The sequence below is a fragment of the Rhinoraja longicauda genome, chromosome 23 (genome assembly GCF_053455715.1).
Source record: "Rhinoraja longicauda isolate Sanriku21f chromosome 23, sRhiLon1.1, whole genome shotgun sequence".
NCBI classification, from domain to species: Eukaryota; Metazoa; Chordata; class Chondrichthyes; order Rajiformes; family Arhynchobatidae; genus Rhinoraja; species Rhinoraja longicauda.
This window is the reverse complement of record NC_135975.1, coordinates 28124740-28141877: the sequence shown is the minus strand read 5'-3', so window position 1 is coordinate 28141877 and position 17138 is coordinate 28124740. Positions and strand designations below refer to the sequence as shown.

At 47.7% G+C, this 17138-nt stretch overlaps 1 protein-coding gene across 1 annotated transcript in view; it reads right to left on the bottom strand.

Annotated features, from left to right (window-relative positions):
* Positions 1–16505, bottom strand: part of ptpro (protein tyrosine phosphatase receptor type O) — a gene marked incomplete at its 5' end in the record, with an annotated part of 77537 nt that extends 61032 nt beyond the window's left edge. The window contains 5 exons of the mRNA XM_078420077.1: positions 1483–1644; positions 2539–2958; positions 5578–5730; positions 11155–11316; positions 16217–16505. Of these exons, the coding sequence (XP_078276203.1) occupies positions 1483–1644; positions 2539–2958; positions 5578–5730; positions 11155–11316; positions 16217–16505 (1186 nt within the window). The remainder of the gene's footprint in view (positions 1–1482; positions 1645–2538; positions 2959–5577; positions 5731–11154; positions 11317–16216) is intronic.
* Positions 16506–17138: the final 633 nt, after the last annotated feature.

Here is a 17138-nt window from a genome sequence, read left to right as displayed (position 1 = left end):
TAAGCCAAGCACAACCTGTTAATAAATATGACTAAAAGACACTTTGGCTGGGCATGTGTAGAAACAAGGAACTGCAGATGCTGGTTTACACAAAAAGACACAAAGTGTTGGAATAACTCGGTGGGTCAGGAGATCATGGGCAGGTGATGTTTGGGTCGGGACCCTTCTCTCCATTTAGCATTGTAGTGCATCAGTTCCCTAGACTGAAGAAGGGTCCATACCCTGAACGTCACCCATCCATGTTCTCCAGAGATGCTGCCTGACCCGCTGAGTTACTCCAGCACTTTGTGTCCTTTTGGAGAGGCACATGGATATGCAGGGGAATGGAGGGATATGGGTAATGTGCAGGCAGAGAAGTGATAGTCTTGGTATCGTGTTTGGTACAGACGTTGTGGCCAACGGGCCTGTTCTTATGCTGCGCCGTGCTATGTTCTATGTTCTGTTAAGCAGCACAGTAGAGCAGCGGTAGAGTTGCTGCCTTAAAGCGCCAGAGACCCGGGTGCAGTCTGTACGGAGTTTGTACATTCTCCCTGTGACTTGCGTGGGTTTTCTCTGGGATTCCTAGTTCCCACCCACACTCCAAAGATGGTAAATATTGTTGATTGTCCCTAGTGTGTATAGGATAGTGTTAGTGTGCAGGGATCGCTGGTCGGCATGGACTTGGTGGGCCGAAGGGCCTGTTTCCACATTGTGTCTCTGAACTAAACTAAAAGAAAAGTAGTCAATAAAAAGGAAATTCATCTATAACAAGATGAAAAAGGACAAATAATAAAAGGAGGAAATTAAAAAGACAGAAAGACTGGGTAAACGCAGAGAGTCACAATGTTACCACATGCCACAATTTAAGTGGGTTAGGGTTACCACATGCCACAATTTAAGTTTGGATCGAACTGTGGAACAGAGGCCCACTGATCATCAACACATGTGTAGGAAGGAACTGCAGGTGCTGGTTTAAACCGAAGATAGACACAAAAAGCTTCAGTAACTCAGCGGGACAGGCAGCATCTCTGGGATGGGACCAGAGAGGCTGCAACCCTTTCCTTCTCTCCAGAGATGCTGCCTGTCCTTCTGAGTTACTCCAGCATTTTGTGTCTATCTTCGATCATCAACGCATCTTCGGTTTCAAGCACACTCGGCTGGGTGTGGTGGGTCTGAGATGAACGGGACGTCAAACACAGAGTCCAGAACAGAAGCAGACACACGGCAGAGAGGACTTCAATTACTGCTGTAGGATGGAACTGCAGATGCTGGTTTAAACCGAAGATAGATAGGCACAAAATGGTGGAGTAACCCAGCGGGACAGGCAACATCTCTGGAGAGTAGGAATGGGAGACGTTTCGGGTCGAGACCCTTCTTCAGACTGAAATTACTGATCTTCAATTACTGTTCTTCAGACCAGGAATGGCTGATTGGCAGACAGCCACCCGGGATGAACAGGCTGTCTCTCGGTTCCCCCTCTCCAAACTGACGGAAGATACTTACTGAGGTAGAACGTCAAGCGTCTCTTGAATGGGCCCTCTCTGGTCCGACAGGCACCCACAGAGCTGACAGTGGTCATGTTCACGTCGTACCTGCCCGAGTCCCTGAGCTCCACCTCAAATACATAACTGCTATTCTCCACTCGATACACGTCAGCGGCCTGCCCTGCGGGAGAACGCAAGAGTTTAAAACGAGAGTCAAGTGTGACAAATGTCGAATCTTTGCAACAGTTGATGCTGCATTTTCGGTTCATTTTCGATCAATATTCTTCTGTAATCTTAGGAGTTTAAAGGGGATAACAAAAACCATTTAGCAATGTGACATAAACACCAACTTTACCTCAAAGTTACATTTCAACAAGTCAGATACAGCCGATTTAAAACAAAATCAGGATGCACCATTTGGGAAACTTTGGAATTTCAGTCAGACATGTCAGTGGAGGATCAGTACCTCCAACAGTGCTACAGTTCCTAGCTCTTGTGCTGAAGTGTTAGTCTCAGTTTGCTGACCAAGTCACAGGTTTAGGGTTGAACCTAAACACAGTGCGGCATAACGACGCAGCGGGTAGGACTGCTACCTCACAGTGCCAGAGACCCGAGTTTAACCCTGACCTCGGGAGAGGAGCTGTCTGTGGAGTTTGCTCGTTCTCCCTGTCTCTGCGCGGGTTTCCTCCGGGTGCTCCGGTTTTCCTCCCACGCTCCAAAGACGTGCAGGTTTGCAGGTTAATTGGCCCTCTGTAAATCACCCCTGGTGTGTAGGGAGTGGATAAGAAAGTGTGGACAAGTAAACACAGAACTAGTGGGAATGGGTGATCGATGGCTGGCGTGGGCTCGGTGGGCCGAAGGGTTTGTTTCTATGCTGTATCTCCAAACAAACATTTGGACGGATATATGGACAGCAATGGTTTGGAGGGATATGGGCCAAATGTTGGCAAGTTGGGATAACGTAGAACTGGTGTGAATGGGTGATCGTTGGTGGGTGTGGACTCGATGGGGATGTGTCTCTAGTGGACTATACTGCTGGCATTTGACAACAGCAGTGTTGGCAGTTTGAGCTTACCTTGCCTCTGGATATAAATGTTGAAGCCATCGAACGTTGTAGGTGGTTTTGGAGGGAACCACTCGAGCACGAGCCAAACTGACTCCAGGTTGGCCACAGTGTCTGTGTTGGTGAAAACAACATGCTGTGAATCCTCTTTCATTATGTCCGGGTATTCACTCCCACTCGCCGAGGTCTCTTTACTGTCTGGTTGCAGCTCCCGTGCCCAGCCGGCTAGCTTTCCAGGCGACCTATGGCTTCCCCACATGACCGGCCTGGGGGTGGCCAGATCGCTGATCTCGGTATCGAGGGCGTTACTCCCCTCGGCCACTGTACTGTTGGAGTTGAGGGAAGACTGGTCACGTCCGGCAGGATGCTCACTACCGGGCTGGCTTCCTCCATACACGATCTTCATTGACACGTTGCTCGGGGGATAGGGAACTGTCGGGGCAGAATACAGTCAAGAGTCGACAAGCGTCAAGTTTCCTCACTGATGAAGAATTCAACAGAGTCAGACCCTGCCTCCCTGACTCAACATTTTGACCTCGAGACACTCTCAATTTGACGAGAGGTTGTCCACGTCACACCACACCCCACTTGGAAAGGTCCTCACTTGGAAACATGTCAACATTCTTGGCATCACAAAGGTATTTATTCACAAAATGTTGGAGTAACTCAGCAGGTCAGGCAGCATCTCAGACTGAAGAAGGGTCTCGACCCGAAACGTCACCCATTCCTTCTCTCCTGAGATGCTGCCTGACCTGCTGAGTTACTCCAGCATTTTGTGAATAAATACCTTCGATTTGCACCAGCATCTGCAGTTATTTTCTTACACTTCTTGGCATCACGCTCGGCACAGACATGGTGGGCTGAAGGGCCTGTTCCCATGCTGTTCTACATTCACTCATCATCGCTAAACCCTGGCACCACTTGCTCAACACCATCTACAAGACCAGCAGGGGCATGGATAAAGTCAACGTCCACCATCTTTCTCCTGCGGTAGGGGATTCCAAAGCCAGAGGCTCTAGGTGAGAGGGCAAAGGTTTAAGAGGGATCTCAGGGGCAACCTTTCCAGGTGAGGGGAGATAGCATCTGTAATGAGCAGCCAGAGGAAGCTATAGAAGCAGATACATTTTAAATGCAACCTATTTTGAACATTAATCCAAATGTTCAGATGTATGGACAAGATTAGACAGATATATGGATTGGAGTAACATAGAAAATAGGTGCAGGAGTAGGCCATTCGGCCCTTCGAGCCAGCACCGCCATTGAATATGATCATGGCTGATCATCCAAAATCAGTACCCGGTTCCTGCTTTCTCTCCATATCCCTTGATTCCATTAGCCCTAAGAGCTAAATTTAACTCTCTCTCTTTGTAGAACACAAAGTTTGGGAGTAACTCAGCGGGTCAGGCAGCATCTCTTGAGGACATAGATAGGCAACGTTTCGGTTCGGGACCCCTCTTCAGACTGATGGGAATAGGAAGTTGTGTGGAGGAATATATGGGCCAAATGCAGGCAATTGGGACGAGCCCAAAATACCAACTTGGTCGGCATAGCCAGGCAAGACGGGCCAAAGGGACTGTTTCCGTGCTGTACAGCTTTATCAAGTCAAGTCAAGTCAAGTCAATTTTATTTGTATAGCACATTTAAAAACAACCCACGTTGACCAAAGTGCTGTACATCTGATTAGGTACTAAGGAAAAAAATGAAACATACAGTAGCACACAAACAGTTCACAGCGCCTCCTCAATGAGCCTCAAACGCTAGGGAGTAGAAATAGGTTTTGAGCCTGGACTTAAAGGAGTCGATGGAGGGGGCAGTTCTGATGGGGAGAGGGATGCTGTTCCACAGTCTAGGAGCTGCAACCGCAAAAGCGCGGTCACCCCTGAGCTTAAGCCTAGACCGCGGGATAGTGAGTAGCCCCAAGTCGGCCGACCTGAGGGAGCTGGAGTTAGAGAGGGGGGTTATAACTCTATACACAGCATATGGAAGGACTTTCAGTGGAGAGGATACAGCAATACAAGATGGCAGCTCCAGGCTCCAGGGCAAGGCCAGGATGGTTAGTAAAGACTGGCCTTGCTGGCGTTACTTACCCCACACCATGAGAGTAACCAGGAGCTGTTCACCTTGAAATGAAAAGCTCAGGGCACAATTTAGCCTGGTTATTCTACCTTGATTTTCTCAATGATGACACCAAGCTTTCTTTTTACAGAAGGGCGGCAAGGTGGTGCAGCAGTAGAATTGCTGCCTTACAGCACCAGAGACGCAGGTTCAATCCTGACTACGGGAGCTGGCTGTGTGGAATTTGCACGTTCTCCCCGTGACCACGTGGGTCTTTTTCCAGTCGCCCCGGTTTCCTCCCACATTTCAAAGGTGAGTTGGTTTACAGGTAAATTGCCCCTAGTCTGTAGGACAGAACTAGTGTGCAGGTGATCACTGGTCATTGTGCACTCGGTAGGCCGAAGGGCCTATTTACACACTGAATCTCTGAACAACTCAACTCAACTGCCCCTAGTTAGAATTCCAAATGGCAGCTCAGGCCAGGAATGGTGCAGTCAGATCAGAGCACACAATTCAGCCAGAACTACCTGTTGCGAACTTTCACCAAAGCCCCTACCTCCATCATTCTCGTAAACCTCCTCTAGACCCTCTCCAACGCCAGCACATCCCTCCTCGGATATGGGGCCCAAAAATGCACACAATACTCCAAATGCAGTCTGATCAGCACCTTATAAAGCCTCAGCATTACATCCCTGCTACTCTTTTGAACTTTCTTAATTGATGAGATTGAATTGGCCAATAACTACCTACTTTAGAAACATCGAAAATAAGTGCAGGAGTAGGCCTTTCGGCCCTTCGAGCCGGCACCACCATTCAATATGATCATGGCTGATCATCCAAAATCGGTACCCCGTTCCTGCTCTCTCCCCATATCCCTTGAATCCGTTAGCCCTAAGAGCTATATCTAACTCATTCCATTAGCCCTCGGGGCTATAATCTACTTTCCTTGCAATCTGTGAGTCGTGTCTCGGAGAGGCACAGAAGAGGAGTTTTTACCTGTCCGGTGATGTTTCGGTTCATGCCCCACAGCGCTGTACTCCACGAGTGGGACTTTATTAACATTAGCCTCTCCCACCAGCTGCACTGTGATGTTACTGTAACATGTCCCCGGTAACCAAGTGTTGAAAATTAACTTGCCTTTCAGAAAATCTGTTCAAGGGAAACCAACACAATAGATTTAGTTAATAAAGGTTGTGAATATATACGCAGGTTTACAAAGGGAACCAAAAGTGGTTCACAATGGCTTAATGCACAGAACGGTCATGTTTTGCCTTTTTAAAAAGGGTTACAAAGCGCTGGAGTAACTTAGCAGGTCAGGCAACATCTCTGGAGTACATGGATAGGTGACGGTTTCTGGCCAGGACCTAAACTGTCAGAAGGGTCCCGACCTGAGATGTCACCTATCATTGTTCTCCAGAGGTGCTGCCTGAGCCGCTGATTTACTCCAGCACTTTGTGTCTTTTTCGATCACTCCCCCATCTCCTCCACACGCCTGTAGTGTCCATTAATTCAGTAACAAGACTCCCTTATTGCAGCCACCTGCTGCCAAGATTGCGGCTGCTTGGCCAAATGTTGGCAGTGGCGAGAACTCGGCACAGGCCAACGTGGAAATTGACACATCACACCGCTGCACAGGGAAACCCTTGATCCCCCTCCTGCGATCTTGGAACTGAAGATCCCCATTCTTCAGGGATGTTACACAGCTTTGGAGTGACCCACAGGCCTGCTTTAATGGTGCTACAAAATAGAGGACTTTTTAGATCCTTATTTTCCATAACACCTTAATGCAGCTAACAAATAGAATGCCTGTCTCATGTGGGCTTTAGTTAGAGGGTGATAATAATAATAATAATAATACATTTTATTTATATAGCGCTTTTCATATACTCAAAGACGCTTTACAGAGATTTTGAGAACATAGGGAAATGAATAAATAGATAAATAAGTAAATAAATAAATGAACAGAGAAAGGAGACAGAAGGTGAGGTGACCTTCAGTGGTTGAAGGCAGTACTGAACAGGTGAGACTTCAGCGATGTTTTGAATGTGGTGAGTGTGGGGGAGTCTCTAACGGTTTGGGGTAGTGAGTTCCATAGGGTGGGAGCAGCGATGGAGAAAGCCCTGTCCCCCCAGGATCTGAGTTTAGTCCGGATGTGGGGGGATAGGAGATTGGCAGCGGCAGAGCGGAGGGTGCAGGTGGGAGTGTGCCTGTGGAGGAGGTCGGTCAGGTAGGATGGGGCCAGGTTATGGAGGGCTTTGTAGGTTATGAGGAGGATTTTGTACTGGATTCTCTGGGGGATGGGGAGCCAGTGGAGTTTATAAAGGACGGGGGTGATATGGTCACGGATCGAGGTGTGTGTGAGTAGACGGGCAGCGGAGTTTTGAATGTATTGAAGTTTATTGATGATTTTTGAGGGTGCGCCATAGAGGAGGCTGTTGCAGTAGTCCAGACGGGAGGTGATGAAGGCGTGGATGAGGGTTTCTGCAGCTGTGGAGGAGAGGGATGGACGGAGACGGGCAATGTTTTTGAGGTGGAAGAAGGCTGTCTTTGTGATGTGTTTGATGTGTTTGTCGAAGGAGAGGGTTTGATCAAGGATGATTCCAAGATTCCGGATGTGAGGTGAGGTGGATACTGGGAGACCATCAATGTTGAGGATGAAGTTTTGGGTGGATTTGGCGAGCATTTTTGGACCAATGATGATGATTTCAGATTTGTTGCAATTGAGTTTGAGGAAGTTTGATTGAAGCCAAGATTTTATTTCAGTGATGCAGTTTGTCAGTGTAGAGTGTGTGGTGGGGGAGATTGACTTGGTGGAGATGAGGAGCTGGATATCATCGGCGAAGCAGTGGAAGTTGAGACCATGACGGCGGATTAATTGACCAAGGGGGAACAGGTAGAGGATGAAGAGGAGGGGGCCAAGGACTGAGCCTTGGGGGACACCTTGGGGGAGGGGAGCGGTGGGGGATTTACAGTTGTTAATGGAGATGAACTGGTGTCTGTCAGAGAGGTAAGATTTGAACCAGGATAGGGCTGTGCCGGTGATGTTAAGGGAGGTTTCAAGTCGGGTGAGGAGAATGGAGTGATTTATGGTGTCAAAAGCGGCGCTGAGGTCAAGTAGGATGAGGATGTTGAGGTTGCCAGCGTCGGAGGAGAGGAGAATGTCGTTTGTGATTTTGAGGAGCGCAGTTTCAGTACAGTGGTTTGAGCGGAATCCGGATTGGAAAGTTTCATACAGGTTATTGGTAGAGAGGTGGTATTTGAGTTGGGAAGCTACAGCACGTTCCAAAACTTTGGACGGAAAGGGTAGGTTGGAGATTGGTCTGAAGTTGTTTGGGGTGTCAGGGTTTAGACCAGGTTTTTTCAGAATGGGGGTGACAGCAGCGATTTTGAGGGATGGCGGGACGATGCCAGTGGACAGGGAGAAGTTTATTGTTGCAGTGATAAGTGGAGAGAGAGCAGGAAGGCAGGCCTTGACAAAGCTGGAGGGGATGGGGTCCAGAGAGCAGGTGGCAGTTTTTATTCCTGTGAAGAGGTCAGAGAGGTCGGTGGTGGAGATTGGGGAGAACTGAGGCAGGGGCTGACAGGATAAGGGGGGGCAGGTGGTTTGAGGGGGAGCAGGTGCATTGGTGGTTCAGGTGCTGTAGATGTTGTCTATTTTGCTTTGGAAGAATGAAAGGAAAGTGGTGCATTTGTCAACTGTGAATGATTGGGAGATGGTGTCCAGGGGGCTGAGGAGTTTGTTTATTGTAGAGAAGAGTGTTTTTGGGTTTCCGGAGCCAGAGTGAATTATTTGAGAGTAGTAGGTGGAGCGGGCATGGGAGAGGGCATCTTTATAGTGCTGTATGTGGTCTTTGTAGGCTTGGGAGTGAATTGTGAGACCTGTTTTGTTGCGGAGTCTTTCAAGTTGGCGGGCATGAGTTTTCATCACGCGGAGTTCAGGGGTAAACCAGGGAGCAGAGTGGGTGAAGGAAACTGTTTTGGTTTTTATAGGTGCAAGCTGGTCGAGGCAGGAGGAGAGAGTGCGGTTGTAGTAGTCAGTGAGGTCAGAGGGGCTGTGGAGGTCAACGAAGGGAGAGGCGGACATTATTTCAGAGAAGGAGGATGAGAGCGAGGTAGGTGAAACAGAGTTCAGCTTGCGGAAGTTTATTTTGCGTTTTTGCTTTGGAGCTGGGGTGGGAATGTTGACAGACATGGTGATGGCTAAGTGATCAGAGAGGGTGGGGTCGGAGCCAGAGAGGTGATGTAGATTTAGTCCAGTGGAGCAGACAAGGTCCAGAATGTGCCCACGGTTATGGATGGGAAAATTGAAGTGTTGAGTGAGGTTAAAGCAGTTGAGTATTTCAGTGAAGTCAGCGGTTATTGTGGAGTCAGTGGAGTCCATGTGGATGTTGAAATCACCGAGGAGGAGGATTGAGGGGGAGAGAGAACAGAACTGGGTCAGAAAGTCAGAGAAGTCAGAAAGGAATGATGGGTGTGGTTTGGGAGGGCGGTAGACAACTGCCATGACTAATTTTGTGTGGCCAGAGAGTTTGAAAGCCAGGTGTTCAAATGACGGAGCAGATGAGATGGAGATGAGGTTGATCTTGAAGTCCTGTCGGTGAATTACGGCAATCCCACCACCTCGGCCTTCCGAGCGTGGTTTATTGATGTAGGAGTATCCGTTGGGTGTAGTGAGGTTGAGTGAGAGGTAATCCAGAGGTTGTTGCCAGGTTTCTGTCAGACAGAGGAAGTCCAGTTTATTTTCCAGGATGAAGTCATTCAGAATGAGGCTTTTATTGTTGAGGGACCGGATGTTGAGCAGAGTGAGCTTCATGTTGCTTTGTATGGTGTGGATGGACACGGGTGATGAATGTGTGGAATTCATTGCCACATAAAGCTGTGGAGGCCAAGTCAATGGATATTTTTAAGGCGGAGATTGACAGATGATTGGTTAGTAAGGGTGTTATACCAGGGTTTATGGGGTGAAGGCAGGAGAATGGGAAGGATAGATCAGCCATGATCCAATGGTAGAGTAGACTTGATGGGCCGAATGGCCTAATTCTGCTCCTGGAACTTAGGAACCTATGAACTTATTTCTAAGAAACTTCTCTTTTTCAAGGGAAGAAAATACACCCTGCTTTTTAAATTGTCTTACACTTGTTTGTGACTTGAAATGTGGAGTGAGGATTTTTTTTTTACACAGAGGGTGGTGGGTGCCTGGAACGCGCTGCCAGGGTTAGTTGGTAGAGGTAGGTGTGATGGTGACATATAAGAGGGTTTTAGATGGGCAGAGAACGGAGGGATATGGATCACTTGCAGGCGGAGGAGGTTAGTTTAATTTGGCATCATGTTTGGCACGGACATTATGGGCCGAAGGGCCTGTTCCTGGGCTGTACTGTTCTGCATTCTGTGTTCTATAATTTTACCGAAGCTAATTAACTAACAAACCTGTACGTCTTTGGAGTGTGGGAGGAAACCGGAACACCCAGAGAAAACCCACGCGTTCACAGGGAGAACGTACAAACTCCGTACAGACTGCACCCATGGTCATGATCGAACCCGGGTCTCTGGCGCTGTAAGGCAGCAACTCTACCGCTGCGCCACCGTGCCGCCCCCAACTTAATACACAAATTCTAGCTAGGCGTGAAAGTATTTAAAAATATATGGAAAACTAAATGGAAATATTTACCATGAGGGAGGTAAATAGGGTGAATGCAGTCTTTTCCCCCCAGGGCGGGGGAAAATAAGAAGCAGAGGACAAAGGTTTAAGGTGAGAGGGGAAAGATTTAACAGGAAGCCAAGGGGCAACTTTTTCAGACAGGGGTTTCCAGAAGAGGTAGTTGTGACAAGTATTAAAACCGACATTCATAGAGTCATACAACATGGAAACAGGTCCTTCGGCCCAACTTGCCCTTGCCAACCAAGGCACCACGTCTAAGCTAGTCCCACTTGCCCACGTTTGGCTCATATCCCTCTACACCTACCCATTAAAAGATGCTTGGACTGGTACATGGATAGGAAAGATTTAGAGGGATACTAGACCAAGTGGACCCATTGGGCCCAAACCTCTCTTGCATTGGTGCAGCAACCTCTCCCCCACTCCCCCTCAACCTCCCCCTCCCCCTTCCCCTCACTCCATCCCCCTCAATCCCCCTTATCCTTCCTCCTTCCTCCTTCCTCCCTCCCTTCCTCCCTCCCTCCCTCCCTCCCTCCCTCCCTCCCTCCCTCCCTCCCTCCCTAGGAGATAGATTTAAACTTTAAAATGTGAATAGCTTTTAAAATATAACACCGATTTCAATGAAACTTCTTCCATTAAGGACCAAAGGGATGACGGTGAGTAAGGTGGGCCTAAAATGGTTGCACTACCGTGTTCCGTTGTGGCTGTAGTTCAGGAACAAACAAACAAACAAACGAGAGTTTTAGTTTATAGATGGACCAAACACAGGTACATGGAACTAGTTTAGATAGAGCATCTTGGTCGGCATGGACAAGTTGGGCTGAAGGGTCTATTGCCCTACATAAAACTGTGTGACTCCACCAGGAACAAGGACTGCAAATGTCATTTTACGCTGGAAATTAGATGATGCGTCTTACCTTTATGGAGAGATGATCGATAATGGCTGCCTTCAAAGTAGCTTATTTTTAACCTTGAGAAAAAGTTGGTGGCTTGCTTTGGATACTGGATATCGAAGAGGACCCCGGTTTGTGGGGACTGTTTGAAGTCGTAGATTGCCACACTGTTGACAGGAAGTGGTTCTAACAAACACAGAGAAAGTTCCGGTTACAGATAGAATACTTTAGTGCATGCGACAAGGAACAACAAGGTGCCTTTTGTGGAGACTAACTGCGTCAAAAACACAAGGAACTGCAGATGCTGGTTACGATAAAAGATAAGGGTTGGTCTTGGCATCATGTTCGGCACAGATGTTGTGGGCTGAAGGGCCTGTCTCTGTGCTGTACTGTTCTATGATCCACCTCCATGAAAATAGATCCTAAACCACAATTATGCAGGTTGAATTCTTTGATGAATAATACCGAACAATATTATATTAGCGCATCAATTCAAATATTTGACCTTAAACAGGGGCAAAGTTCTAAGGAGATGTTAGAAAACAAGAACATTTACTAACCTTGATCAGTACGGGTGTCAGGGGTTACGGGGAGGAGGCAGGAGAATGGGGTTAGGAGGGAGAGATAGATCAGCCATGATTGAATGGCGGAGTGGACTTGGGCCGAATGGCCTAATTCTGCTCCTATCACTTATGACCTAATGAACATGTATGTGTTGGACAAGTTTACTTTTTGCACAGATTGTGGTGGGAACGCAGTTGCAGGCGTGGTGGTGGAGGAGGCATATATAACAGTGGTATTTAAGAGGCTTTTGGATAGCCACATGGAGATGGATGGAATGGAGGGATATGGATTATGTACAGGCAGATAAAAGTTGGTCTTGGCCTCATGTTCGGATGAAGGGCCTGTTCCGGTGCTATATTGTTCTATGATCTACGGGTCCCTTGAAGGTGGAGATGGAAGCAGTCCCTTGATCCAGACTTTAAAAAAATTCCTGTCAATCATTCCCGACTTTAACGCTCGCCAATATCAATGTATAGATTCTGTCTCTGGAACCACTTACATAAGTAGTTCCATTATAAGTAATTGCCAACATTTTATTTAGGTTTTTTTTCCAAATACATTTGGCTTTACATTTAATCGCAAACCATTAGCAACTAAATGAATTCCTGACGAGCTATGTACACAGGTGGGTGTGTGGGACGAGCTGCCAGAGGAGGTGGTTGTGGCAGGTACTATAACAGCATTTACAACATTTGGACAGGTAGGTGGATAGGAAATGTTTAGAGGGATATGGACTATATGTGGACAGGTGGGACTAGTGTAGATGGGGGCATCTTGGTCAGCATGGGCGTGTTTGGCCAAAGGGCCTGCTTCCATACTGTATGACTCCTAGACAGGTGGCACAGCCGTAGTAGTAGAGTTGCTGCCTTACAGCACCAGAGATCTAGGTTTGATCTTGACTACGGCTGCTGTTTGTGCAGAGTTTGCACGTTCTCCCCATGACCCGAGTGTATTTTCTCCAGGAGCTCTGGTTTCCAGCCACTCTCCAAAGACGTGTCGATTTGTAGGCTAGTTGGCATGGTGAAATTGTAAACTGTCCCTAGTGTCACTGGTCGGCGTGGACTTGGTGGGTCGAAGGGCCTATTTCCGTGCTGTATCTCTAAACTAAACTGAAAAGACTCTGACTGTATTCTTTGTTCACCACTGGTACTCAACAGGCCTGCTTGGACAGAAGTACTAACTGTTATTTTAACTATGAATGATAATGCAAGATGTTGCAAACAGCTGGAGCAATGGGACCTCCTCAACTCCCCGCTCTTCTGGCAAGAAATGCTCCCATGATTGAAAGGTTGGGACATCGCGATGCAGCTGTACAAGTGGATGGTGGGACCACACTTGAAGCACTGTGTGTAATTCTGGTCACCCGGCTACAGGAAGGGTGTCATTGAGTTGGAAACAGCGCAGCAGAGAATCATCAGGATGGTACCTGGAGCTCTGGGCTTGAGTCATCGGGAGTGGTTGGATAGGCTGGGACCCTCTTTCTTTGGAATGTAGGAGGCTGAGGGGTGACCTGATTGAGGGGCACACGTTCATGAGGGGAATGGATAAAGTGAACACTTCCCAGGCGAGAGGATTCTACAACTAGAGGCCACAAGCTTACGTTGAAAGGGGAGAGAGTTAAAGAGACCCCAGGGGCAAAATTTTCACTCAGAGAATAGTCCACACCTGGAATGAGTTGCCAGGGGAAGCTATGGAAGCAGATGCAATTACAACTTTTAAAAATACATTACGAGAGATATCTGTGGAGGACAGATTTAGACCTGGGGGCAACAAAAGGCAGAACAAAGCATGGTCAGCAACAGATGACCAAGGAAGGGTGCAACCCATAATGGCCCATTGGTGGTTGGGGAAGATGTGATGAAAAGGGTTTAGAGGAACATTGGCCAAATGCAGGCAAATGGTATTGGCCCAATTTGCCAGCATGGTCAGGGTGGGCTGAAGGGCCTGTTTGTGGGCTAAAGAGTTCTATATGTGGAGGAGGAACTAAACTGCAACCAAGAAAGCTTGAGACGATTCAATTGATGCAGGTGAATGAACAGGACACTGAGAATTCACTCCTTCACCAACCCATGGGGTAACCAAATAAAAGCAGCAACCATTTAATCAGTCATGATTCAACAATAATTAACTATTCTACTTACTCCCTCAGGCAGTTAATCAATCACCAGATCACGTGGAAACATAGAAAATAGATGTGGGAGTAGGCCATTCGGCCCTTCGAGCCGGCACCGCCATTCAATGTGATCATGGCTGATCATTCTCAATCAGTACCCCGTTCCTGCCTTCTCCCCACACCCCCTGACTCCGCTATCCTTAAGAGCTCTATCTAGCTATCTCTTGAATGCATTCAGAGAATTGGCCTCGACCGCCTTCTGAGGCAGAGAATTCCACAGATTCACAACTCTCTGACTGAAAAAGATTTTCCTCATCTCCGTTCTAAATGGCTTACCCCTTATTCTTAAACTGTGGCCCCTTGTTCTGGACTCCCCCAACATTGGGAACATGTTTCCTGCCTCTAACATGTCCAACCCCTTAATAATCTTATATGTTTCGATAAGATCCCCTCTCATCCTTCTAAATTCCAGTGTATACAAGCCTAGTCGCTCCAGTCTTTCAACATATGACAGTCCCGCCATTCCGGGAATTAACCTAGTAAACCTACGCTGCACGCCCTCAATAGCAAGAATATCCTTCCTCAAATTTGGAGACCAAAACTGCACACAGTACTCCAGGTGCGGTCTCACTAGGGCCCTGTACAACTGCAGAAGGACCCCTTTGCTCCTATACTCAACTCCTCTTGTTATGAAGGCCAACATTCCATTGGCTTTCTTCACTGCCTGCTGTACCTGCATGCTTCCTTTCAGTGTCTGATGCACGAGGACATCTCAGTCCTAAATGGCCTACCCCTTATTCTTAAACGGTGACCCCTGGTTCTGGACTCCCTCAACATGGGGAACATTTTTCCTGCGTCTAGCCTGTCCAATCCCTTAAGAATTTTATGTTTCTTTTAGATCCCCTCTCATCCTTCTAAATTGCAGAGAATATTAGCCCAGTTGATCCATTCTTTCATCATACGTCAAGGCAACAAATTAATGCAACAAAGACAGACACAAAATACAGGAGTAACTCAGGCAGAATCCCTGGAGAAAAAGAATAGGTAACATTTCGGGTCGGAACCTTTCTTCAGACAGTCTGAGGAAGGGTCTCGACCCAAAACATCACCTATTCCATTTCTCCAGAGATGTTGCCTGACCCGCTGAGTTAATCTAGTATTTTGCATTTATCTTTGTTATAACCCAGCATCTGCAGTTCCTTTACGCACATTAATGCAACAATTTGTTCATGAAGCAAACCCAAGTTCCTGAATGTTCGAACATTTCTTAATGAATGTACCAACATTTTAGCTGCCAGTTGACAAGCTACCAGCCAGTAAATTAGGTCGATTGTTGAAGTCCTTGATGAGATTTGAAGTGAGCGGGGTGCTATTAACTATAAATGTCCTCTGAAATTTAACGTGTCTTGTGGAGGAAATGTCATTTAAGATTAGCCAGTAAATCAGAATGTTGATTTTGATTGAAAGATGCAGCATGGAAACAGGTCCTTCAGCCCACCGAGTCCATGCCCACCACTGATCACACGCTCACACTACTTCTATGTTATCACACTTTCTCATCCACTCCCTACACACTAGGAACAATTTACAGAGGACGATTAACCTACAAACCCGCTTATCTTTGGGATGCGAGAGGAAACCGGAGCTCCTGGAGGAAACCCAGGCGGTCACAGGAAGAACGTGCAAACTGAAGAAGGCTCCCAACCCGAGATGCCACCCATCTTTTTTTTCCAGAAATGCTGCCTGCCCTGCTGAGTTACTCCAGCCCATTGTGACTCCCTTTGGTGCAAACTCCACACACACACAGCACCCGAGGTCAGGATTGAACCCGGGTCTTTGGCGCGGTGCAGCAGCGGCTCTACCAGCTGCGCCACTGTGCCTCTCCAGTGTTGCCTTGATAAGGGTCATCTCTACCTGCAATGTTCAAGGTAGCACACTAGAGTCACACATCACAAAATCAGACCATTTGCCCCAACTCCTCCATGCCGACCAAGACTCCCCACCCACGTTAGTCTCATCTGCCCCCGGCTGCTGGCTGCGTGGGGTTTGCACGTTCTCCCTGTGACCGCGTGGGTTTCCGCCAAGTTCTCCGGTTTCCTCCCATTTCCCAAAGATGTCCGGGTTAGTGGGTTAATTGGCCCTCTGTAAATTGCTCCTGGTGTGTAGGGAGTGGATGGGAAAGTGGGATAACATAGAACCAGTAGTCTATGGTGATCGATGGTTGGCATTGACTCTGTGGGATAAAGCAAAGGTATCACAAAATGCTGGAGTAACTCAGCGGGTCAGGCAGCATCTTGGGAGAAAAGGAATGGGCGACGTTTCGAGTCGAGACCCTTCCGTGGAATAGAGCTGTATCTGTGAGTGATTCGATGAACATTGACTTGTTGAGGAGCAATAACAACAGCTTACTTGTTAACACAGCGACCAAGTGCACTGGCTTAATGGTTGACTTTGAGCTTCCGGTCAGGAGAGTGACCAAGTAGTAGATGCCGTGGTAGGAGGCGTTGAAGACCACGGGAGGAGGGAGGGTGTGGTTGAAGTCCTCGAACTGGAGTTTGTAGCTGGTCAGGTTAATGGACTGCGTGATCTTCACGTAATACAGGGAGGATCCGTTGGTCACGTCTTGCGGCTGGAGAGACACCGTGATCTTGTTGTCATCACTAACGGTGGCAGAGATCGCAGAGGCCCTCTGCAATGGGAGGACACGACAACACGGGGGCAATTAAAAGCGTAACACATTAAACTTTCAATAAAGTGTTTCATCACATGAGTATACGAGTTCATTAATCTACACAGTTAAAAGAAAATATAAGCACCACACAAAGAATGGCCACGGTAGACACTGCGGGTACTGACAATAGACAATAGACAATAGGTGCAGGAGGAGGCCATTCAGCCCTTCGAGCCAGCACCGCCATTCAATGTGATCATGGCTGATCATTCTCAATCAGTACCCCGTTCCTGCCTTCTCCCCATACCCCCTGACTCCGCTATCCTTAAGAGCTCTATCCAGCTCTCTCTTGAATGCATTCAGAGAATTGGCCTCCACCGCCTTCTGAGGCAGAGAATTCCACAGATTCACAACTCTCTGACTGAAAAAGATTTTCCTCATCTCCGTTCTAAATGGCTTACCCCTTATTCTTAAACTGTGGCCCCTTGTTCTGGACTCCCCCAACATTGGGAACATGTTTCCTGCCTCTAACGTGTCCAACCCCTTAATAATCTTATACGTTTCGATAAGGTCCCCTCTCATCCTTCTAAATTCCAGTGTATACAAGCCTAGTCGCTCCAGTCTTTCAACATATGACAGTCCCAACATATGACCTCACCA